The sequence below is a fragment of the Caretta caretta genome, chromosome 2, assembly GCF_965140235.1.
Source record: "Caretta caretta isolate rCarCar2 chromosome 2, rCarCar1.hap1, whole genome shotgun sequence".
NCBI lineage: Eukaryota > Metazoa > Chordata > Testudines > Cheloniidae > Caretta > Caretta caretta.
Genome location: NC_134207.1, coordinates 186,188,379 through 186,213,436, shown reverse-complemented (window position 1 = coordinate 186,213,436; position 25,058 = coordinate 186,188,379). Strand labels below are relative to the sequence as shown.

Genomic DNA, 25,058 nt, shown 5'->3' with positions numbered 1-25,058 from the left:
AGTAAAAAACATTTCCATCTACTAACCTGAATTTCAACAGCACAGTCTCATGCTACTTAAACATGTCCTAACACAAGCATTAAGATCAACTAACAGACATAGCAGGAAGAAGAAGAACTGGAGCAGGGGATGAAGGCAAATATCAAAAAAAGGAGAACACGGAGGAGCACAGTGGTGGTTGTATCAGTCACTCACTTCAAATAAGGTTTCAAAATAAGTTTACTGCATTTATCAAGGTCTTTTAATAGCCTACTAGAAAGATCATGAAAGGATAACTTTAGGTACACTAAAAAGGGTTCCTGAAGGGACGAACTTGAGGGGAGGAAAGGGAATAACCTTGGAACTTACAAGATATTGTGAAGGTGAACCACCACTCAGAAAAATTTACCTTCACCCTTTCCGAAAACTGCAAGAGTAAAACCAACAGTTTACTTAGACCTCACACCAAAGGAAACTTCCTAACCCTGCTTGGTTGTTCTATTACCCTTTTTAAATTTTAATAGATAGCATACAAAGATAAACTGACTACACAGAAGAATTTAGTAACAGTAAAACTGTCTCACAATCAAACACAGAAGGCTGGTATCAGTGAATGGCAAAAAAAAAAGTCAAGACATTTTATTTATATAGAAATGCTGAACTCTGACAATTTGTTCACAGATTTAAAGCCTGTACCTGTATTCACGCAGAATATTGGACCAAAACTGCAAAACGAACAAACAGCAAACAAATGGGAATATCACTGGAAAGAAATCTAATTCTCCTTGCCTTTTCTTTTAATCAAAACAATAAGCACCAAACCATCATATGACGTGGAAATAATAAAATGCAAAAGGCTACCTTCTTGCAGCAAAAAGCATAAGGTATTAGTAGACTGCTAATGGCTTATATCAGTGGTTCTCAAACTTTTTTTCACGGACCACTTGAAAATTGCCGAGGGTCTCGGCGGACCACCTACTGATCTTTCCAAATGCTGTTTATAATGTTGGCTAACTATTGTAAAGCGCTTTGGATAAAAGCGCTATATATATATAAAAAACAACTTTATAATAATTAACTTTTTTGTTCTACAAATAAAAGCACACAACTCATATTTTATTATCAGTAGTCTTACCTTTCTAATGCAACGGATGTGCCCGCTCTCCCCCACTGCAGCAGCCCCTGAGCTGGGGCTGGGAAGGAGGCAGTCTCTCCCTGGCACCACAGCCCTGGAGCTGGGGAAAGTTGCCTCTTTCTCTGGCCGCCACAGCCCTGCATGTCCCAAATTTCCCCCCCTCTCTCTTCTCACCCCACTGCCCCCTCCCACCTGCCCTTTATTGCCCTCCAAGGCCACCATCTCACCTTACACGTGTCTCTTCTCCAGGGTCCAGGCACCTGATTAGTGGAGCCATGTCTGTGCAGCTCCACTAATTAAGTGGGTGGCCCTTCATTCTTTTATGTGCAGCCGCCCAGACACGCACCTTAGAGGGAATGGAGCTCACGGACCACAGTTTGAGAACCTCTGGCTTATAGGTTTTATTTTTAACTTACCCACTATGGCAGCATTTCTTCCCTTAAGCTCAGCAAGAGAAAAACTTCCCAAATTTGTCTACTCACTGGTGAAGTTTAGTGGAAAGGCCTTCCCCAGATCTTTCTATCATAGGCTACTAGATAAAATGGAGAGACTCGCATGACAAATAATCTAACTGGCTTCCTATAAGTGAGACAGACAGTAAAGTACTTTATTTTGGTGTTATTGTGTAAACATTTGCCCAGATAGAACATTCTGCATTTACCTTTCAAATATACGTTAGTCATAAATAGCTTTCCAAGACTTGACAGTAACCTACATTGTTACACAGATGTTTGAGCCCTGGCTAACTGCCATTAAAGATCACGATTTTAACTTTTGAAGTATCTCAAAAAACAAACACTCAATACAAAAAGCCAAGTAACTAACCTAACCAACCATATATAAAAAAGGACACCACCTTAAAGTCTAGTCAATTTTTTCAATTTTAATTAAAATTAGTTTCAGATAGTAACATCTGTCCCTATGTCTCCTTCCCCATTTGAGGGCATTTACAAATCACATTTTCATACTCTTAAAAATTATGTCTCTTTCCTTTATTGTTGGGTGAAAAACCACACATAGAGAAACTGATCAGCTAAAAAGGGGAGACAAGTAAACCTATTATATATAAAATGTTGTCAAATGAATGAAGTTAAAAAAAATTGTGAAGTATCCCACCTATACCAAATCTTTCTATTTATATTCATTTTGAGTGCTACCTGCAGGTACAAAAAAATTCACAGTATCTTTTAAAATGTGAAATAACACTTCACTGTCATATTAGTACGGTAGCAGGTCTTTTAAGCTTGATTATCTAGTTCATTACATATAAGTAAGCTTGACCTTTGTTTTCCATGAAGCAAAATAATTTCAGTATCTTTTTCCAATAACTTGCAGAGTCTCCTCTCAGTAGTGGTATTTCTTCTATCCCTACACGTTCCCCTCCCAGAAGGATTCCCTCCGCCTTTAAACTTAAATTAATATTAAAGTTTTAGATTTCTCTGGTTTTAGGTGCTCCTACTGCTTTGTAGCTACCAAAATACTTTTGTAGAGTAATACCTAAAAGATTACTTTACTGTTTTAGGTGCACTTTTAACCTTCTGGACGTTTAGTTACTACCCTCTGCATATATGCTGGCTTCTCCAACTCCTCTGCCCCCAACCCTGAAATTTCATGATGCATTTTGTTACCACCTCTTCTTACCTGTTCTTAGATTGTCCCAGTGGTCTAGTGCTTGGGCTTTAAGTTTAAGGTAGAAGGAGACTTCCTAGGAAGCCAATGGGGAACAGAACATTAAAATACGATCAGTAGTGGCAAGTCCTATCTGATCCCTATGTAGCGGTTGCGAAAGCCTTATTTTAGTAGCATCCTGTGCAGTCTTGAGAGTTACTCATCTAATGAGGATTTGCTTATGTATCCTTCCACAAGCAGAAACGCAGAATGACGAATCAGATATCTGTGACATCAATATCAAGATTTTCATAATTGGGTGCCTGTAGTTAGATGCCTGCCTACCTACCTCATTTTCTACAGTGTGAAGCACCAAGCAGCTCCCATTGAAGTCAACTTGAACATTAGACATGCTGTAACTTTTTAGTAATATCATAACAAAAGTGATAGAATACAGCCCCAGGCCACTTTCATCATATAACTGCAGACCAAAGAAATGATCCAACTGTACGTTTTTATTGTTGGTAAATTCAAGCAATTTGTATTAAACTATCAAGGAATATGTAGATAAAAGCAAATATGATGCAATGCACATTTATTTTTTTAATTAAAAAAATGCATATTTACAGATTACCCTTAGACCATGGTAAATTGCTGAAATGGACCTATGTCACAAGGGTCGGACATACTGGCATGCATGCCAGTCAGGAAAGACATAAGAGGAATACCATGAGCACTGCTAGATGTCACTGAAATTGACAGCCAAAGCTATAAGCTGTAAGCAGAAACCTCCCCCAGCACTCTTGGTCTTTCATTTTCACATGGAAATTCTAAAGATGAAGATACCATCCCTATACTTTCCAGCATCCCAACATTCATCAAGCTACATCCACGGTAAACATATGCAGAAGATGCATACTAACCTTGGTTCAAGTAAGTAAGAGTTTCATCATGCAATTTGACTGCTGGAGATGTTGCAGCACACATAACATATTGAAACGGTGGATGTTTGGTCTCACTGTCTGGTGGAAGGCTGGAATCTTCCTGCTTGAAAATTGGCAGTGCCAAAACATCACTGAAACAAAAACCCGACAATGTCAGTCTGAAAGAAGCATTTATCTTACAAAACAAAGGCAAAATTAGAACCACCACCACCTTAGGAAAAATATTTTCAAAAAGCTGAGTGGATAAAAATCAATTAAAAAAATCAGAAATATACTTAAATCAGATTTTTTAAAAATTAAATAGAGATTACATTTTTAAAAATAAATCTATTTAAATGATAATCTATTATAAGGCCCACATTTAGCATAATCTAATAATTTAAATTAAAATTAAAAAATATTAAGCCATACATGTCTGCTGCAAAGTTTTAAAGAAAGTCAAACCACTCAACTGATTGAAGTTACTGGCCAAGCCCCAGGAACCAGAGTTTGCTGAAGTGCTAAATCAGCTTTTGATAGCAGTAGCCTCTTGTGCAGGTTTAGAGAGAATGTTTTCTTCATTGCAGTTCATTTAACTAGTCACTGACTAGATCGGGGTGGCCAACCTGTGGCTCCGGAGCTACATGTGGTTCTTCAGAGGTTAATTATGCGGCTGCTTGCATAGGCGCTGACTCCGGGACTGGAGCTACAGACACCAACTTTCCAGTGTGCCAGGGAGTGCTCACTGTTCAACTCCCTGCTCTGCCCCAGGCCTTGCCCCCACTCTACCCCTTCCTCCAACGCCCCCGCCCCTTCCCCCAAACATGCTGTGCTCTCCCTCCTCCGCTATACCCTCCAGGGCCTCCTGCGCATGCAAAATAGCTGATCACAGCAGGCAGGAGGCATGGGGGGAGGGGGTGGAGCTGATGTGGGGCTGCTGACGTATTATTGTGGCTCTTCGGCAATGTACATTGGTAAATTCTGGCTCCTTCTCAGGTTCAGGTTGGCCACCCCTGGACTAGGATCATTCAAAGTTAAGAAACTAAAGAGAGCTGATCCAGTGGAAAAACTTGTTTTCCTCTTCCAATGTATGAATAAAACTGAGGTGTATAGAAGAATGAGATCTGCTAGTTTTAGACTCTGGTGGAGCTGGACAGATGGAAGCGAGACACAGGAAGCTTTCCCCAAAACTACCAATGCAGATAAGACTAGGTCTAGAACTGGGGAGGGAGTCACGAGACATGGTTTCTATTCTTTCATCTGCCACTAATATACTTTGACCTTCTGAAGTCACTGGACTGCTCTGCTTCAGTTTCTCCATCTGGGAAGCAAGGTTAAGAGATTATGCCTACTTGAATGGTTCTATAAGATATACTGCTTATGGGTTCACACTCGTAGGTGAAAAAACTCTTAAGTTCAAATTTCTAAAGCCATTATAGTTGCAATAAGAAGAGTTTTGTCACAGCGCCTACAATGCAACTTGTTATCTCAAGCACCTAAACCAACAGTCCCTTTCCTAGTGAAATTACTGCCAAACAGACAGAGACAAACAGAAACTATCTACATTATAAATTGGAAACAGGCTGTAACCAAGTTCCTGGAGGTTCTATTAGAAGTACAGCATAGACAAGGTTTAAAGGGACAAGTAATGAGTAAAACTTCAGCAGCCAAAGTTAGGACGCCAAGCTTCAAAGTGAACATCAAGAAAGAAAGAAGTTTGTGGCCTGCTTTACTGTACATACACTAAATTGGTAAGATGATTTACCTTGCCAGTGTGGCAATCACAGACAATACGGCTCAGAAAATACAAAAGAATCCAACTGAAGGCTCCTGTTCTGCCCATAATTTTGAACAAAGGTTGATGGCAGTCACTTACACACATCTAGGTGAATCTTCCTACTCAGGCCACCTTCAATATGGATGCAGCTACCAAGCATGTATTTTCATTTAAGTGTTTAGTAAATTCTGCTGATTCTTGTCTAAAACAGTCAACTCTAGGTATATAAAGGCTTTCCCAGATCAAGAAAAGGAACAGGAAGTGATGAAGGAAAATACATTAGAACCTCAGAATTACAAACACCAGAATTGCAAACTGACCAGTCAATCACACACCTCATTTGGAACCAGAAGTATATAATCAAGCAGCAGGGACCAAAAAAAAAAAAAAAAAAAAAAAGGCAAATACAGTACTGTACTGTGTTAAACGTGAACTACTAAAAAAAGGAAAGCAGCATTTTCTTCTGCATAGTAGAGTTTCAAAGCTGTATTAAATCAATGTTCAGTTGTAAAAGTTTTTGAAAGAAAAGCCACAACATTTTGTTCAGAGTTGCGAACAACCTCCATATCCGAGGTGTTCATAACTTTGAGGTTCTACTGTAATGGAAAGTGTTTAACTCAAGATATCTTTAGACCATTAGTTTAAAAGCTGAAGACAGATGGAGAGATGCCATCTGCCCCACAATCCACAAGGATATCCCATAAGGCATGCAATCCTTTTGAGGGGAAATGGAAGGCAAAAACAACAATACCCAGGTAACAGTAACCTCACACTCAGAACTGAAAAAAGTTCAGATAATTTTAGAATCTAGAGGTGCCATATTAAAAAAAATTATTGTTGCAAAGTAGCAACTTGTGCCATTGTTAAAATATTGCTCACATACACATGGTCTACATATAGTGGAAAGCACCTTTCAGGAAAAGATGCATTATTTCAAATATGTTGAAGGCCAGAAGGTCCCATTTATGATACTCTACTCTGATCTGCTGCACAACACAGGTCTCAGAAATTTACTCCATAATTCTTGCAACAAAGCCATAACTTCTGATTAAGCCACAGTTTCTTTTTTAAAAAGACAATTTCGTTTTAAAGACTTCAAGTGACGGAGAATCCACTACACTTTCAGTTATTTGTTCAAATAGATAATTACCATCACTTAAACATGTCTTTTTTTCTACCTGCAAGAGATGGCGATTAACAATATACAATTACTGTTTGAGATCTATCAGTTAGCAACTTTTTAAAATTCATTTAATATGTACTACATTGTTTTTTTGTGCTGAGGAATTATCAGAAGCCGAGAATCTGGCATTTGGTGCTGACAATGTCAGAATCCAGGGACCAATGCTTATCAGTGGCAAAGAGCTTGTCAATAATTAAAGGTGAACTGGATAAATCCAATGAAAATTTAGTTAAGCCCAGAAAATACAAACTGAATGCCTCCAGCAGCCAGACAGTACAGATGTAGGTTAATAGCTTAGCTTTAAAAACAAAACACAGAAGATACGTAGAAGGAAGCTCCTTCTCCCACCCCCCCCAAGGTAAATTAAATTAATGTCCTTGTATAAGCCTTCCATACTCTGGTTAGTGATGGCATTCAGTATGCATCCATGCATGAATTGTTTTTGTTTTAGCTTTACAAATCGCCTTTAAGGCTAGCTGCTATTCAAATTTTTCTCCACAATAATTGAGGAAGCAATGCTATTTACTACTCACAGTTTTTATGACTGAATATTCCCACAGGTTTTATTTAACGCAGAGACGGGGTTGGAAACCATGCCCACATGGAAAGAATCCATAACTTCATAGACCAGAAAACCTCAGTTACAATTTGTAAGAGTCTGGCTAAAAAAAAAAAAAAAATTGCTAAAGCTTTTAGGATGGACTGGTTTAAATCAAAGTGATTTAAATTGCCAATTATAATAATGATTTAAACCGGCAAGCAGAAACCTTGATATAAGCCTTCATTTTTAATCTCTTTTTACATTTGCACTTTTTAATTTTTCTAAAGAAAAGTTCATTCTCATTTGTTAATCATTAAAACCTTGCTTTGCAATTAAATTTAACTAACTTCACACTAAGTTTTATGCTTTTTGCTAACCAGGATACAATGTATTTCTAAATACAATTTAGAACTTCAGTAGTAAACATGTACTGCTTGAACACTGGTCCCTTCCACCCCTGGTATTTATTATGGATGGCAAGATGGATGGATGGATGGATGACTATAAGATGCCCAGATCTATGACAGTATCTTCCTCTTTGGCTGTTAGGCATCTACCCTGGTACTTTGTGTTGTGCATACTAGCAAGAAAATTAGGTGGAATAAATGCTTGCTCCATCTGCTTGCTCACTGACTGCAAAATTTAAATTTGTTGTTGGATATCCTGCAGTGTTGCTTGAAGGTCTTTCCAAATTTCAACAGCATCAGCAATAGATCAACTATCTTTCTGCAATTTGTCCAAGGCTACAGAAACAGGTTTCAGTATATTTAGCATATCTTCTACATTTCTCTGTACTCTTATGTTCAGTCTTACATTGATTACTTTTGGCTGCTATAGTTCCGTCTATTTTGCCCTGCTTTTCTTCACAAATTTTCATCTGCATAGGCAAGTTTTTAATAAACAGCTCAAAATAGTCAACCTCTGAATTCCATCTTGCATCATTGGGGAGAATTAGTTTTGATCCTCCCCCTGTCTTCAGTGAAGCAGAAGCAAAGTGACTTGCAGAAGTATTTTACAATTTCAAAAATTTGTTTTATTCTTGGACTATGTACATGTTTGACCCTACACCCATCTATTACAGGTTTCAAGTTCACTTTATTATCCTCTTCTAGGTTTCTTACCTTAATTCAACATATTTTTATTTATACATTACCATAAGCTTAGCACCTAAGTCAAAATTTCAAATTTAATTTTAAACAAGCTTATTTTTTAAAGAAAATAAAACAAAAAATCTGATTTCAATAAAAAGCATACGTTTTTTTAACCACTCTGGACACTCTACACTTTTCACACAGGTGGCAGTCATAATCTCTACTTTTTGCCAAGAAAACTCTCATTTTACAGGCAACCTTAATTCTGACATAGATTCATAGATATTAAGGTCAGAAGGGACCATTATGATCATCTAGTCTGACCTCCTGCACAATGCAGGCCACAGAATCTCACCCACCCACTCCTGCAATAAACCTCTCACCTATGTCTGAGCTATTGAAGTCCTTCCTTACTCTTTTCATCCCCCTTCTACTGAATATTTGCATTTAACTCATTGCTTATATGTAGTACCAATTCTTTTAGTATCAGGAATGAAGACTGATCTTTACACAGGCAAATATAAATGTCAGAACAGTAAGCCATAGCATCAATCTTCTAACTTTTGAGTGCAAGATTTTACCACCTTAAAAATGTGGAGGTTTTTTTATATATATAATACCACTTTTTATTAATGTGCCTATTCTCCAATAGAGAAAATCAGAATGGCTGAGCTCCAAAGAACTTGAATATTTGCTTCAAGCAAACAATGCCCAACTTTATGCTTCAGACAATTTTGTCTTCACATCCTTCCCACAGTGACCTCTATCTTCTTCTATGCCAGCCCTACACCTGGAAACGTCTTCCTTGCATGGTCCACAAGGTCACCTCCCTTTCCAAATACAAATCCCTTTTGAACTACTTCCTCTGTGAAGAAAACAACTGTCTGCCAAGGCCACAGAGCAATTGGGGAGTTGTCATATTTATATAAACAAAAAATCATTTTATCAAGAATTTTATCATCAAAAGTGACTCTTTATAGCTGACCACTCTTAATTTTGTGTTTTAGATCAAATCATCTTTTCAAGTATCACTTTTTATGTAGTATGCAGTGCATTGATATCCAGCTTGTAGTCCAGAGGTCACTTGTGGCCTTTGGGGCTCTAAATTGTGACTTCTGAGGGTGAATGTATGTATTAATGAGTATTTGATAAGGTAAAACTTGTGCTCCCACAGCCAAGCTCTGCAATGTTAAAATAAGTGCTTGAATCAGCCACATAACTACGAGAAGGAGGTAGAAAGCATCACATCCCCAAATCCTCCCAAAGCTTCTTTCCCTGCAGCCCAAGGAACAGCTCTGATGAGGGTTGGGAGCACTCAGAGTAAGCAGCCCCTAGCCCTTCCCTGTAGCAGCTGCTGAGAAAGTCCCCTGCTGCATTATAGAGGAGAGGACAATAACACTGGCTACTCCACTGCCTTCTTCCCTGACAGGCTGCGGGAGCTTCAGAGACAGCAGGATGGAAACTCAACTGGCTATGAGCCTGAGCCAAGGAGAGCACCTAGCAAAGGATGGCTCCCCTTTCTCATACAACCCACAGCAACCCAAGAAAAGGAGCAAGGAGAATCTGAGAATGAGCCACCAGTTAAATCTCCCTCGTTCTCTGCCCATCTCAGCACAGGTTAGAGAAACCAGTTGGCTGCCCCAACTTGTGCCAGCTGGTTATGGTCATGGGATCAATGCCATCTGGGGATACTGAAAAGCAGTATGCAACAGCCACTCTGCTCCCCACACACACCTTTCATCAGGGGTTGTAAGGAGGGAGGCATAGGAGCTAGCTAGGCAAGCTCAACAGAATCTGTCTTAAAGTACTAGCTGTGTCTCCTGGGCCTTTTAGAAATGTGTTCAGCCATCAGGCTGAAAAGGTTGGACACCACTGATCTAGAACACAGGGGTCTTTACCATAAATAAAAATGTACAACAGAACAAAAGATGTAAACAAATTTATCATTCTATAAAAAAGGTATTTGTAATATGTAATGCATATTGTTTTATGTATGACATTTTTATACTATACATTTTTAGATCGTAAGTTCTTCAGGACATGGATTGTGTCTATGTTTTGCCAGCACCCAGTATAACGAAACTGCAATCCTAATTGGAGCAGGACTTTTCGGCTCTACCACAATAAAAATAAGGTTATATTCATATAAATTGTGCTTTACATTTGTATGTGGAAGAAAACAGCCAAACACAAAAAATAATATTTAAAGAAAAGAAGTGCAAAAGTTGTTTCTCAAACTGGGGTCCGTGGGCCACACTGATCAACTCCCCCCACCCCCACGCCTCCTGCATGCTGGGGAACAGCTGTTCAGAGGCACGCAGGAGGCGCCGGGTGGGAGGGGGAGAAGTGGGGACAGGGTGCACTGGGCAAGGGGGTGGAAAGAAAGGGGAAGAGGGACAGATGGGGTGGAGCCTTGGGGGAAGGGGCAGAATGGGGGCGGGGCCTGGGGATTAGTGAGGGGCTTGAGGGTCCTCGAAAAATTTAAAATCAAAATGGGGGTCCTCGGGTTGCTAAAGCTTGAGAATTGCTGACTTAGAAAACTTGGTGTAAGTAACTATACAAGTCTGGACAAAGATTCAAGATTGTTTAGAAAGAGATGTAATGTTATAGGAACTATATTAAACAGTAATTTGATCTGTCAAAAGTAACAGTGCCTGCAAATACATAGGAGAAGAGTGGACTGAATCACTTGCCTATATTTTTTATTTTGTTAGTGCAGAGCTTGAAAAGTTTATCAGGCATCTAAAGAGCTATGAGTCAAACATATCAGTCAGACACCAACATAACCGACAAGGGGAGGGTGGACCCCCCACTGTGAGATCCAAACACACACACACCATTAGTGGGGAATTGGACTGGGAGTCCTAGCCAGCTAGCGTCCATGGATCTTGTTCAATTGCAAGGCCTCTGCTTAGCAAGGGAATAGATTATTTTTGAAGTTCCACAAATCTCCAACACCCCAGGCTGTAAGGAGCTCCCTCAGATACCGTCAGGGTGAAAGAATGACTGTTAATTTAAGCTCCCCAACCTCCATTCTTTGTTTTGGTTCTTATTCCCAAGAAGAGACCCAGTTCCAACCCCAAGGCCACTCCTAACTTTCCCAAGCTGCAGCAAAGTCAAGATGAACAGATCCTTTAAGGGCTTGTCTACAATTGGAAATACACTGAAATAGCTGTACCAGAATAGTTATTTTGGTATAAACTCTGGTGTGAAGACTCTTGTTCCAGAGTAAGAGTACTTTTTCCTGATTTAGCGTAATCCATTTCTAGAATAAAGATCTGCACATGGGGTTTATAGCAAAGTAACTATTTCAGAATATCTGTTCTGGTAAATTTCCAAAGGTAGACAAAACCTTAGTTTCTCTACCACACACAAAGTTTTGAATAGTAGCAATTTAACTGACAAGCATTACACTTCCCACATGAATTTACGTGATTTCTTTTTCTAGCCCACTGTTAATGGCTATAGTTGGCTCTCAGTTAAAGCGTTTAAATATACAAATCCCCAAATGGTAGGCCATATTTTGGCAGGTAAGTTATGGATACTGAAAACTGCAGTTTTTAAACAGAATTAGCCAGTTATGAAAAAACTAAGTATAAAACATGAAAAAAAACTATATTAGTACTCTGATTTAATTTAAATGAAGGCTCAAGGCTCTTATGATATGGAAAGAAAAAAATTCTCATTCCACCACAGAAACAGTGAGTAGTTTCTTAGATAAACATTTTCTCTCTTGACACAGCCTTCACTACCTGATACCTTATAAAAAAAAAAAACAGAAAAACCCAACAACAAAAAAATACCTCATTTACCCCAAAAGAACCAAATTTTTTACTTCTGGATTACATTATCCCTCTTTCAGACTATTAAGCATTTACAGAGGTTATGCAGTTTTCATAGGGCTGCAGAACTATACTGGTTTTGGTCATGAACTTTGACAGGACCTGCTTTAAAATCAGTTAAGTCATGTTTCTGTGAGAGTATCATACCTAGTATAGTTACTTGTAACAGGCAAAATTATCATCACTGAAAGAACTTAACAAAAAATATTTGATTCCGCCCCCCAGTTCAGGGGTGTGTGTGTGTGTACGTACACATTTAACAGCACTAGGTACATATCAAGTGTCACTGTTTCATATGTAGAGTCAGTTTCTCTGTAGCATAAAAGATGCTTAAACAGATGATCAGAAAAAGACGTTTTAAATATATTTTTAAATTTCATGATCTACTATTTAAAGAGTATCATTAAAACCTGGAAATTCTTAAAATTAGTCAATTTCAGGTTGACAACATCTCTTTAAAACCTACTGTCATTGATCAATAGACATCCACATTTATTATATTTGGATAAATGCTGGACTGGCTGACAACTTATACTTATGGACATAAACTGACCATCAACTTGGGTGAGAATCCCCACACAGAAAAATAGTGTTCAGGTGACCAAATATATAATGTCCAGCCATGAGGAAGTTCGTGTGGAAGATTGTTTTTTTATGAGAGTATCCATTTTTGAGAGCTCATTCTTTATCTTTCCCTGTTTGCTATAGAGGATGTTGATCAGGTGGTTCCGCAGTTTCTTTGAGAGCGGTGGCACAAGCTGTCAGCATAGTCTGTGTGGTATACAGATTGTAATGGATTTACCTTCAGTCCTTTTGGTACGATGTCTATCTGTTTGCTGGAAAGGAAGATGTCTGTCTATAGCTGTACAAGCTTTTTCATGCAGTTGATAGATTTCCACTCCATACGGCTAAATGCAGTGCCTTGCATAATGACAGGTTTCAGAGTAACAGCCGTGTTAGTCTGTATTCGCAAAAAGAAAAGGAGTACTTGTGGCACCTTAGAGACTAGCAAATCTATTTGAGCATAAGCTTTCGTCTGTATTCGCAAAAAGAAAAGGAGTACTTGTGGCACCTTAGAGACTAGCAAATCTATTTGAGCATAAGCTTTCGTAAAGCTTATGCTCAAATAGATTTGCTAGTCTCTAAGGTGCCACAAGTACTCCTTTTCTTTTTGCGAATACAGACTAACACGGCTGTTACTCTGAAACCAAATATATAATGAAGACTGGCAATGGGGCAGGAAGCCCATGCTAGTCTTCCTTTAGAGGTGCAGAGCATGGACATATGATCTAGAGGCTTACTTCTATATAGCAAGCCTATTTTTCAGAAGATGAATACATTCTTCTGTCACTTCCTTCCAGAGATTACAGGAAATATTGGACTTCTCATAAGAAAACACGCACAACAGAATGAGACTCATATGGTCACATTCTTTACATTCCATCACTTGCTTTTATTTTTCCATTTATGTCACCATCATTAACCCAAATCATACCCGATGTCCTACTGCAGGTACAACACCTAACATATCTGTTGTTGGTACCTAAAAACCCAGCATATTTGGGTAACTGACTCTGAACTTTACCCAAAGAATAATACAATTAGATAATTCCTTTGATCATATGCTTACGGGTGAAAATTGCAAAATAATGCTAATATTTTTGCCCATAGTTTATCCAAAAATACTTAGTTTGTGCTTTATTGAAACCCTAAAAATATATGCAATATTGACTTTAAATTCTTACATACAACTCACACATTTTTAATTTAAAAATGTTTTAAGTGCTGCTGCTATGGCTACTATTTGAGTGATAACTTCTTATGAGATCATGATTTATATCATCTATAAACAGCAAAATCTAAGGATGGGTACCCAACACAAAGGAAGATGTGGCTGGGAAAAGAGGAGCATTAGCATAGTAAGGAATAGATTCACAGGATGCAGCAGTACTGGAGCTAAGAAACAATACCATTCAATATGAAGCATTAAAATCTATAAGCATGGAAGGAGAGGCATCATAAACAACGCTCAGATCAGAATTCCTCAGAAAGATAATACAAAGAACCAGAAGAGAACGCATTTTAACATGACTACTCAAAAGTCTGTTTTTTAAACCTATAACCCACCTTTTCTTTCAAACAAAACAAAGAAAATGCACCAAAAAATGGGCATATAAAATCAGCTGACGTTTGAGAGGAAGCATGAACAATAATCTTAAAAAATAAAGAAAAAGGAGAATGAGTTAATGCTAGCCAGACTGGTTACAGGGAATAAGAAGTGTTTAAAAACATACCTGAGAGAAGAGCAACCAAACAACTAATAAGCTTCAGGAAATAAATGATTAAAAAAAATAATTTAACTAAGAAAAATAAACAGATGGACAATAAGAAAATAGACCTCACAGAAATAATTTATTACAAAAACAGCTCAGGCAAGCGCTGCAGGCCCTGCACCACTTGGCACACAACTTCATCCCCATGAAATGAAGCATCTCAGATCTTGACAGAAAAATGGGCTACTACACAGGAGAGCTGAGTGAATAAATACCAACAACCTCAAGCGGAAAGGAGCTACCTGTGAATTTGATGATAAAAAAAAAAAAGTATCTAATTTTTCAGATTGGCAGACCTTTAAATAGCAATTTTTGTTAAAAGTACAGATAAGTGAGTTAAATGAAAATCACCTTAAAAGGTATACACACTAGAATACCTGGACTTTGAAGACCACTCAGAAGCTTCAGCTAATGTTCAGTTTTGCCACACACCTTCTGATTAGGGTAAGCTACCAAGAGTATATAAACACCTGTGCTTTACATACTGTATTCAATACCAATTCTATCGTGGATTAAATTCAAGGTACTTGTTACTTGAAAAAACCTTAAACTGACAAAACCTTAAACTGAATAAAATCCAGTTATCACATATGCACCAGTACGTAATCTGTTTTTATCAAAATACTTTGTCTGGTCCAAAGATGATGTGCACAGAAGGACAGCATTCTCAACAGGAGGCCCTCACCTCTGAAATTAGGTCTTATTGGATACATGTCCACGTCTGGTTGCCTTTACTGACCAATATGAGATCTGTCTCTGTCTAAGCTTTCCCAACCAAGTTCTGGAACCTCTTGGCACTGAGCCTATGGCTTGGTTTTCCACTACTCCATCTTTACCCTTCAAGGTTGGCTAGATTGGTGTTACTAGTAAAGGAGGGAAGATGCAATATAACCTATTTATTCTAAATAAACATTTAAATTTGAAGTGCACCCAGATGCCATCGTGATGGGCACCTTAAACACTTTCAGAGGAAAACAACACCTAGAAGCCCATAATGGGGAAATATACCTAATGAGAACAGACTGTAAAACTGGGTATGAATTGGAAAAGTGACTTGGTAGAAAAAACAAACAATAAAAGCCATCACTATTTTAGGTTGCACAGAGACAGTCACTATCATCAAGTAAAAGATGAGCTACCTAATAAAAGTACAACTAGATACTATGCTGAAAAAAATGCTATTACAGAGCTCATTGAAGAGCAATAAAAGTTATTAGGGAACTGGAAAAGACAGTTAATGAAACACTAAACAACAGCTTAACTGAGTAACACCTATTCTGGGAAACATGACGGACTACCACTCTGAAGGATGCAAAAAACCAAGAAAGGTAGATTTACGGTAGACCACAGATCTAAAACTTCACTTTGGAAAGACTTCTTAATAGGGAATGTTCCCAGGTTACAGAAGTCCCATCCCTGGAAACGTTTAAAGCTAAGCTGCACAAGAGCAACCCTATACTAGTCTCTGCAAACATGGGCTACTCTAGAAGGTGCCATCTGCCCGTCCGCGTCCCCACCCCAGCATACGCTAACATGTGGCCAGTCACCGGGAGCGCCGCAGCAGCGGTAGGTACAACACTGACTGCGGAGCGGGGCCTGCCTGGCCGCGACGGGCCGGGGAGCGCAGCGGGGCGGGTACCTCATGCTGTAGGCGCTGGCTCCCAGCTCCTGCCCAATGCCGGAGAGGCTGGCATCGAAGTCGTGCGCCAGCCCGGACTCGATCACTTCATCCATCTTCAGCACCCACGCCATCTTCCGCCGCTCGGCGCGGCCGGAGGGGAGGAGCAGACCCACCGCCGCTGTTACTCCTGTGGGAGGCGGTGACTCGGCGGGGGCGGGTAGGGCCCGGGGGAGGCGCCGAGAGCCCGGGAGAGGAAGGGGAGAGTCCGCGTTCAGCCCCGCGGGGGCCCTTTCCCCGCGGCAGCAGCACCAGGGCGCGGGGCCGCTCTCAGCATCCTGCGCTCGCCCGGCCGCCGCGAGGGGCCCAAAGCCCAGCGGCCTCGGCCCGGACACAGCAAGGGGCCGCCGCCGGCCGAGCTCCGACCCAGCCCAGCGGCTGGTGCCGCATCGTTCACGGGAGAAGAGGCAGCAGCACCGCCCCCCGCCCGGGGACCCGCCGCCGGCTACAGCCCTTGCGGGGACCCGGCCCCGCTGCCGCTGTCCCCGCGTCCCGGGCCGGGCTCCGAGAGGCGGCCCTGCTCCCTGTCAGGCGCTCGGGGGACTGGGCTCTTCTGGGGTCTCCGCTCCAGCGCGGCTACAGAACCTATACTAACATGGCGGTTGGCTACTTCCCCTTCCCCGTTCAGGTCCCCGGGCGGGGCTTAGCCACAGCGAGAGGGAAGATTGGCTGGAGCTTGTTGGCGGGCAGCAGGACTGTCCAATTGGGACCTCCAAGAAAGGCAAAGTAGACGGTAGCCAATCAAAAGGCAGTGCCCCACGCCTCGCGATAAGCCTTCGGGGCGTGCAGGGAACTGTTGTCGCCATGGTGACCAGTATTACAGCCCGCCCTCATTGACGACGCTGATTTGTGACGTATATGCACGGACAGCGCTTGCGTTAACCCTGCCCTCGCTATTGCTTGGAGCCTAAGACTGACCGCTGCAGAAACCAATCCATGCTAGAAAAGAAACGGGCGGCAGTAGGGCGACGTGCAAAGGAAGCTCCGCAGAGCAGCTTGGGTAAGTCATTGCGTGGGGCAGGGCCTGGCAAGCAGGGCGCCTGTGGGCTACAGCAAGGGTGGGGCTGAGAGAGCGTCCAGTTCAGTGCACGGGGGAGGCAGCGTGTCATTCTCCCCCTCCCCCCCCATTAGGGAGCGCTGTGCCTTGGGTCTGGTGCAGGGATGTGCCTCCTCCTCATCTCCCCTAGGATGACCAAAGACCCGGGCGGGCGGCTAGGCGGGCAATAGGCACCTAAAAAGACAAAGCACCAAATATTGAACTGTCCCTGTAAAATCAGAACATCTGGGCATCTTCATCTCCTGCAATGGTCAGCTAGGTACAGGCAGCTGTTAGCCACTCTAGAATAAAAAGTGTAAACAGTGTTTTATATATATAAATAAAAGGAAGCAAATTAACAATAAGAAACAAATGCTTATTTAGAGCTAGGTCAGCTCACTTACGTATTAGTTTACTGAAAACCACTGACAGCCTACTGCTGAGGTACTACTAAAATATACTGGATAAAATACTATTCAAAAATCAAGAGAAAGGGTAGTTCTAAAGCCAACTAATACATAAGCTGTAAAAAGAAGCTGAACTGACAGCAAGCCTTTGGAGAGCTTTGGAATATTGTGCTGGGTTTAAGGAATGACTTCTAAAAATAGTAAGGATAGAGAAACATGGCAAAAGAGGTAGGAATGTTAAAATATCACAGTATACTGAAGTCATGAGGCCTTACACAGATACCAGATTCAGAATCCTTGAAGAGAACAGAAATAAAACAGAAAATGCAAATTTTTATCGAGGGAGAGAGGTTGTGATGGCTTGGGATACAATATTCATTTTCCAGATAACTCTGTAAACGTGTGTTCGTCTAGAAAGAAAAAATATATATAATTACATTAAGGCTCTCCTTTTCCCTCAGGTGGAACGGTATAGATCCCAAACCCAAAATAAGGTTTCTCTTGATTGTAATAACTAGAGCCATCTACAAAGAAATGATACCTTTTGAAGGAATCTTTCTACTGAATCAATGGTAGAAAAAGCTTCCTTTTCGCCTTCCCCCTTAAACTCAATTGGTCAGTATCCAGACATACGTGGCTGTCCTTGGTGCAGAAGGTCAGTTGGTAACACCTATGGTGTTCTAACAGGGAGTGTGTGATGAGTGTAATAGGATTGGGCTGAGGTTAATCAGGAAAGAAAAATGTTGTATGACCCAATTAGTGGCCAGTAAGTAACTTTTCACAATTGTCATATTGAGCTCTACTAGTGACATTAAATGTGAGGCATAGGCCACAGGTCTGATTTTCCCATGCCTCTCTTGTGAAGCCACAACTGCCAACCCATTAACATTCACCGCCAGCTCCAGCTGATAAAGTGTGAGGATTTGGAGTGATCAACACTGGAGCCATAACAATGGCCTGTTTCAACGGGGACACTGCTTCTGTGCATTGCTCAGTCCATTCCCATTGAACACACTTCTGTAGCACTTGGTACAAGGTACCTAAGTGGAAGCAAAATTGGGAATGAAATCTCTGTGGTACCCAGTCAAACCCAGAAAGGATCTTAAAGCCACTGGATCCTTCAGTTGAGGCAATTTTTGGATTGTGTCCACTTTCTGTTGCACTAAGGTTCTACCCCATTTTGTCAGGGTGAGACCTAAGAAAGAGACACGAGAGGCCACTAACTGTGCCTTAGCAGGATTGCACTTCAAGCCTACTTTCTTTATGATCTGCAGGAGCTCCTCAAGCCTTTCAAGATACTACTTCTTGGGATGGGTCACTAGACAGAATCTACGTACTAGAATAGAACCATTATTGGTTTAGAAAATTGTGACAGTACCTGCCTAATTTGAGCATGAAATAACGCAGGGGAATTTTTGTACCCCTGGTATAAATGGTTCCAGGAATATTGGACCCCCTGAAAACTAAACACAAACCAGTACTAGGAAACGTTGGCCAGTATAACATCCAAAAGTTATTGCTGATGTTGAGAAAAGTAAACGCTGTGGCCTCTGGATCAAAGGACTTAATGAGATCTGGCAGCTTGCCCACCGTAGGGGCACAAGTAGGTGACCTGATTTAGGCATCCCTAATCAATGGTTAGATGCCAGGAACCATCTGGTTTCTTAACAGGCCAAATAGGGGAATTGGCAGAGTAAGTACATAGATGTAGAACTTGCTGGGTCAGAAAGGACTTAATAGTCTTGTCTATGTATTGTTGGCTTGATCTGGGTAAAGATATTGTTTTGGGACTGGTACATTTCCTCCTTCCACAACAATAATGACGGTCATACATCCACAGTCAAGTTTGTGTTTGGCAAAGGCATCCGCATGCTTGAAAAGTAAAGTCTGTAACTCGAGTTGGTCTACATGCTCTGCCACTATTTTGTTCAAGTTATATCTCTATGGTTCCAGTTCCTCTGCTAGAGGCATCTTGCCACATTCAGGCATGATCACCGGCGGATAATTCATTGCCGACTCTGTAGTATGACACAAGAGAAAGTTACTTACCTCATGCAGTAACAATGGTTCTTTGAGATGTGTCCTCCTTAGGAAGCGCCACAGTAGATTTTAGGTAGCAGTGTCCCTTCAGCCCACTCGTGTTCTCCTCTCTCATGATCTGCCTTGAGGCTATCTAGCAGTGCACAGGCAAACCCCCCTCAGTTCCTTCTCTACTGCAAAACCCCTTATGGAGAACTCTGAAGTAGAGGGGAGGAGGACAGGTTGTGGAGCACCCATAGGGGGACATCTCTAAGAACCATTATTACTACACAAGGTAAATTCCTCTTCTTCAAGTAGTATCCCTATGGGTGCTTTACTATAGGTGATTTCACAGCAGTATTACCCATGGAGGGCTGGGGCTTGGGAGTGGAGTCTGTTACTAGAGAGAGTACTAGGGAGCCAAAGATGACATCAGAGGCCGAATCTCCAGTGATCGCATAATGTTCTGCGAAAGTGTGGGCAGAGGCCCACGTCGCTGCTCTGCAGATTTCCAAGATAGGGACAGGTTTAAGGAATGCAACAGAAGTAGAAATTAACCTTGTGCAATGTGTACAGATTCCAGATGGAGGCAACAGGTTTGTGCCCTTCATAACACTGATTAATGCAAACTGAGACTGACACGCTCTGTACCTTGGGGGAACACCAAACACCCCCGTGTTCATCCTTATAATATGATTGTGTAGTATTCAATGCAAAGTTTGTCATGTCGGGTGTCTTCGGAAGGCTCATAATGCACTGAGCATTGTTGTCATAGTAATAGTTGTTATAGTAATGTTATAGGTTGTAATTTCATGTATATAATTATGAGGCTGAAAATGTGTCCTCATGGCTTAAAGCAAGCCCAAGCAAAAACTCTCCAAGAGCAGAGGGGAAGTTCACACCTCATCAGGGCATGTATGGGACAAACCCAGTCCAGCCTCAGAGAAACAAAGGATCTGTTGGGCTCTCAAGTGAGTCACCCCCCTCCCTTTCGTCAGTTTGGGGCTGCGATGAGGTAATGCTCACCTGACTCTGAAGGGGGGGGCAAAGCCAAGAGGGAAGAAAGGACATGATAAAAGGGAGAGACATTTGCCATGCTCTTCCTCTCTCTCCCACCTCCATCTACAGACATCACGACCAAAGCGATTGAAGCACTGATCAAACCAGCCAGCCCTTCAGACAGGTTGTGAGAAACATCTTTAAGTTTGTAAAGGGCACTGAAAGTGTTGAGATCAGCTTAGAATGCTGATCTGACCAAATCTGACTCGTTGAGCTTTAACTTATAATCACTTAAGATCTATCTTTTTACTAAATAAATTTGTTTATTCTACCTGAAGCAGTGCGTTTGGTTTGAGGAGTGTCAGAGACTTGCAGTGTCCATAACAAGCCTGGTATATATTAATTTCTTTGTTAAATTGACAAACTAATATAAGCTTGAGGCAACACCACCTCAGGAAGGGACGGGGGTGTAATGTCTGCCAGGGAGGGAAGTGTCCAGGTTGTTGGCTGCCCGCAGGTCACAGCTGAACTGGAGACAAACCCAGCTCTAGGGAGCATAGAGAAATGTGTCCCAGAGGAGAACCCAGAGAAGGGGCAGGGGATCTCAGAAATAACTGAGGTGGGTGAGGATTCCTGCGACTCTGTACCACAGGGAAGCAGTGTGCTTCCAAGTATGGGAGGGGCTGAGACCAGCTTCTTTCTAGCAGAAGCCAACGTGCCCTTAGGCGCAGGGGCAGGAGAGGTGTTGTCAGTGATTAAGGAAACTGTCCTAGTTCTTAGCTGGCAGAGTTTTGCAGATGAACAAGAGACAGAACCCTTCCAAGGGAGCACAGAGAAATGTGTCTTAGGAGGTGGCCCAGAGGAGGAAACTGTGGAAGGAATAATGGGGGTACAGGAATGTCTCCCTCACTAGTCACTTGGGGCAGGATGCCCAGGACACTGTGAGGATGGCTGAGTCAGCATCTGTGCACCCAGGCACTCAGCCTGTGACCCAAGTTTTGAGAAAGAACTGCGTAACAAGCCTGCTACGTATCAATTTCTTTGTTAAATTTACGATCTAATATAAACTTGCAGAGTCCAGCAGGCATAACTGGACACTGCAAGACGGAGGTTCCTAAGGTTGTGTCTGGGACCGGAGATATCGGCTAGTGTCTTTCGGTTGCAAGTAGCTGGGAGCAGTTTACATGCCAGAGGCTGTGCGTGAACAGCCCAGCAGTGGGGGTTCTCAAAGCAGAGTAGGGTAAGGCTGGCTTCCAGAGTTGAGGATTGGCATGACCTAGCAGATCACCGGTCCAGATAACAGCAGAGGGGAACGTCACAGAGACCCATTTGGATAGTTTTTGAGCTGATATTGCAGAGCTTTTGGATCTTTCTGTGAACAAAAGGAAGAGTTATGGGGACTTCCTGAAGTTCTTAGTCCTGTCCACGTAGAATGCTAGTGCTCTTCTAACATCTAGCATATGCAGAATTGCCTCCCTGTTGTCATGATGTGGCTTTAGGGGGAAAAAACAGGAAGATGCTTCTCTTGATTCATATAGAAAGTGGAGGCAACTTTAGGGAGAAACTTGGGATGCAGCCTCGGTTACTTTTTCTTTAAAAAAGACCATGTATGGTGGGTGTGCCATTAGGGCCCCCATTTTTCCTATGCACCTATCTGAGGTGATGGCAATTAGAAATGCTGTCTTAACAGACAGGTGTAAGAGAGAGAAAGTTGCCATGGGCTCAAACGGAGGTCTAGTCAAAACTCTGAGAACTAGGTTAAGATCATAGGTTGGAGCAGGTGGTCTCACGTGCAGGAAGAGATTTCCAATGCCCTTAAGGAATCTACGCATCAGTGGGTAAGCGAACAACAGAGTATCCGTCTATCTGATGGTGGAAAGCCATTACGGCCACAAGATGTACTGTAAAGGTGCTGAGTGAGTTCTGACCTTTTGAGGTCTAAAATGTAGTGTAAAGTAAGAGGGAGGGAAGATGAGGTTGGATGCTTAGAATGACACCAAACTTTTAATCATTCCCATTTTTGTAGATAAGTACATCAGTGATCAACTTTAGTCTGTACAGCAACACGTCTTTCTCCTCATCAGAGCATTCTATCTCTAAGTCTTGGAACAAAGAAGGAGCCAGGCTTACAGATGGAGGATGCAGACAGGGGTGAAGGATCAGCCCATCACTTTGAAAGTGCATGTCGGGAATGTGCCAAAGAGGAACCAGAGGACATATTGCTATCTGTGTCAGTTAAAGGAACCAGACATGTCTTGGCCAGAAGGGGGCTATCAGAATAACTCTCACTTTGGTTCGTCAAATTTTCAACAGGATCTTGGATAGAAGAGGAAATGGAAGAAAGACACACAAGAGGTCCCTCTTCCATAGGAAGATGAGAGCGTCACCCAGTGAATGTTTCCCCAGGCTGGCCCTGGAACAGTAATGAGGACATTTCTTGTTCCGGTAAATAGCAAAGAGATCTGTAGTTGGGGTTCCCCAAATGGCAAATATGTCTTGAAGCACCTCTGAGTTCAGTTCGTATTTGTAGTCATGAGAAAAGTTCCAACTGAGACTGTTGGCTGTCATCTTCTGTATTCCTAGTAGACAGACAGCTGAGATGAGCACATTGCGATGGTTGCACCAATTCCAAAGTTTTAATACTTCTTTGCAGAGGGAAGGACATCAGGCACCTAAGTTCCCTCTAAGCTGTGCAGCCGGCAATCAAGGGCCGCACAGGTGGGGAGAGGCGCCGCTCCCCCGGCCCCAGGCTGCTGCAGCAAGAGAGGGCTGGGGGGAGTCCTCTCTCCCTGCCACAGCCCTGGGGCAGCCTGCACCCCAAACCTCTCATCCCTGGACTCCCCAGCCAGAACCCTCACCCCCCATGCCCCTGCACCCTAACCCTCTGCCCCAGTCCTGAGCCCCATCCCACACCCTGAACCCCTCATCCCTGGCCCCACCCCAGAGCCTTCATCCCCAGCCAGAGCCCCCTCCCGCATCCCAAACCCGTGCCCCAGCCCTGAGCCCTCACCTGCTGCACCCCAAACCCGTGCCCCAGCCCCCTCCCGCACCCCAAACCCGTGCCCCAGCCGAGACTACACCCCCAGCCAGAGCCCTCATCCCCCCACATCCCAACCCTCTGCCCCAGCCCTGAGCCCCCTCCTGCTCCCCAAACCCCTCAGCCCCAACACCGCCACACATTACCTCCATATCTGTGTACATAACAAAATTCATTCCACACATGGATGTAAAAAATTAGAGAGAACATTGTCAGGCACCCTCATGGCAATTTATATAAAACATAAAGAGCATATTATTTATCATGAACTTTGTGTGGGTGTTCTTGATGAAAGGCAGACATTGTGCAAAGATGTTTCTGATGGCCCTTAGCTCCAAAAGATTGATGTGGAGGGTTGATTTTGTGGGAGTCCACTTGCCTTGAACCTTGCAGTCGTGTAGGTCAGCTTCCCATCCTTTTAGAGAGGCATCCCTCAGAGTCCGCGTCGGTGATGGCTGCACGAATGGAACGCCTGCTCTAACATTGGATGGGTCTTTCCAGCAGTCCAGGGAGTGCCTTACTGTGGAGTGCAGTGATAGCAGTCTGGTTAGTCTGTCCCTATTTGGGGAATAGAGAGAAGTGAGCCACATCTGAACACACCTCATGAACATCCGGGCATTTGGGGTGATGAAGTTGCATGCTTCCATATGACCTAGCAGCTGCAGGCAGTTCCTGGCTGATGTTTGAGGGCCAACCTGGATGGGACTCGTAAGGGCGGTGAGTCTGTGTAGTGGGAGGAATGCTCTCACTTGTACAACGTCGAGGTCAGTTCTGATAAACTCCAGTCACTGTACTGGGGTCAGTGTTGATTTCTGTAAGTTGAGCTGTAGACCCAGCTGCGCAAATGTGTGCGTGGTCACCTGAGTGGCTCATATGGCATCCTGAGACGAGGGAGGCCTGAGGAGGCAGTCATCTAAGCACGGGAAAATCACAATGACCAATGTTTTCAGGTGTGCAGCTACAACAGAGAGAACCTTGGAGAATGCTCTGGATGCAGACGAGAGGTTGAATGGGAGCACTCTGTACTGACAATGGTCCTGCCCAAAGGTAAACCACAGGAATCTCCTGTGCTATGGTCATATCAAAATGTGGAAGTAGCCATCTTGTAGGTTGAGGGCCAAAAACCAGTCTTGCTCTAGAGCTGGAATAATGGCTGCTGCGTGACCATCTTGAACTTCTGCACCTTCACATATTTGTTTAATGCTTTTAAATCTAGAATGGGCCTCCAACCTTCCTTTGCCTTGGGAATCAGGAAATAACAGGAGTAAAACCCTTTGCCCCTGAGTTGTGCAGGGACTGGTTCTATGGCCAGTAGGCATAACAGATGATCTGTTTCCTGGTGAAGTCAGTTCTTGTGAGAAGGGTCCCTGAAGAGGGATGGGGAAGGAGGGTGGGAATGGGAGAGGGACATGCATTCAGATGTACTGTGGGTTTCTCTCTTCAGGTTGCAGAAACTTGTTCCTCTTCTAT

At 42.5% G+C, this 25,058-nt stretch overlaps 1 protein-coding gene and 1 long non-coding RNA gene across 9 annotated transcripts in view; one reads left to right on the top strand and one right to left on the bottom strand.

Annotated features, from left to right (window-relative positions):
* UBP1 (upstream binding protein 1) overlaps positions 1–16,645 on the bottom strand; it is a 60,674-nt gene extending 44,029 nt beyond the window's left edge. For 2 of the 5 annotated variants that reach the window (XR_007355045.2, XR_007355046.2), the window contains exons 1-2: positions 16,052–16,645; positions 3,646–3,797 (exon numbers count right to left, since the gene is read on the bottom strand). Coding sequence is in view for 3 of the 5 variants with exons in the window: in XM_048838950.2 (XP_048694907.1) it covers positions 3,646–3,797; positions 16,052–16,164 (265 nt within the window). In the remaining 2 variants the exon portion in view is untranslated. Of the gene's footprint in view, positions 1–3,645; positions 3,798–7,138; positions 7,252–16,051 lie in introns of those variants that run through there. The other 3 variants (XM_048838950.2, XM_048838951.2, XM_048838952.2) reach the window with 3 other exon arrangements.
* Positions 16,646–16,785: 140 nt separating this feature from the next.
* LOC125631773 (uncharacterized) overlaps positions 16,786–25,058 on the top strand; it is a 40,936-nt gene continuing 32,663 nt past the window's right edge. For 2 of the 4 annotated variants that reach the window (XR_012667166.1, XR_012667165.1), the window contains exons 1-3: positions 16,831–17,090; positions 22,578–22,996; positions 24,539–24,635. This is a non-coding gene — a long non-coding RNA (uncharacterized LOC125631773). Of the gene's footprint in view, positions 17,091–22,577; positions 22,997–24,538; positions 24,636–25,058 lie in introns of all 4 variants that reach the window. The other 2 variants (XR_007355057.2, XR_007355056.2) reach the window with 2 other exon arrangements.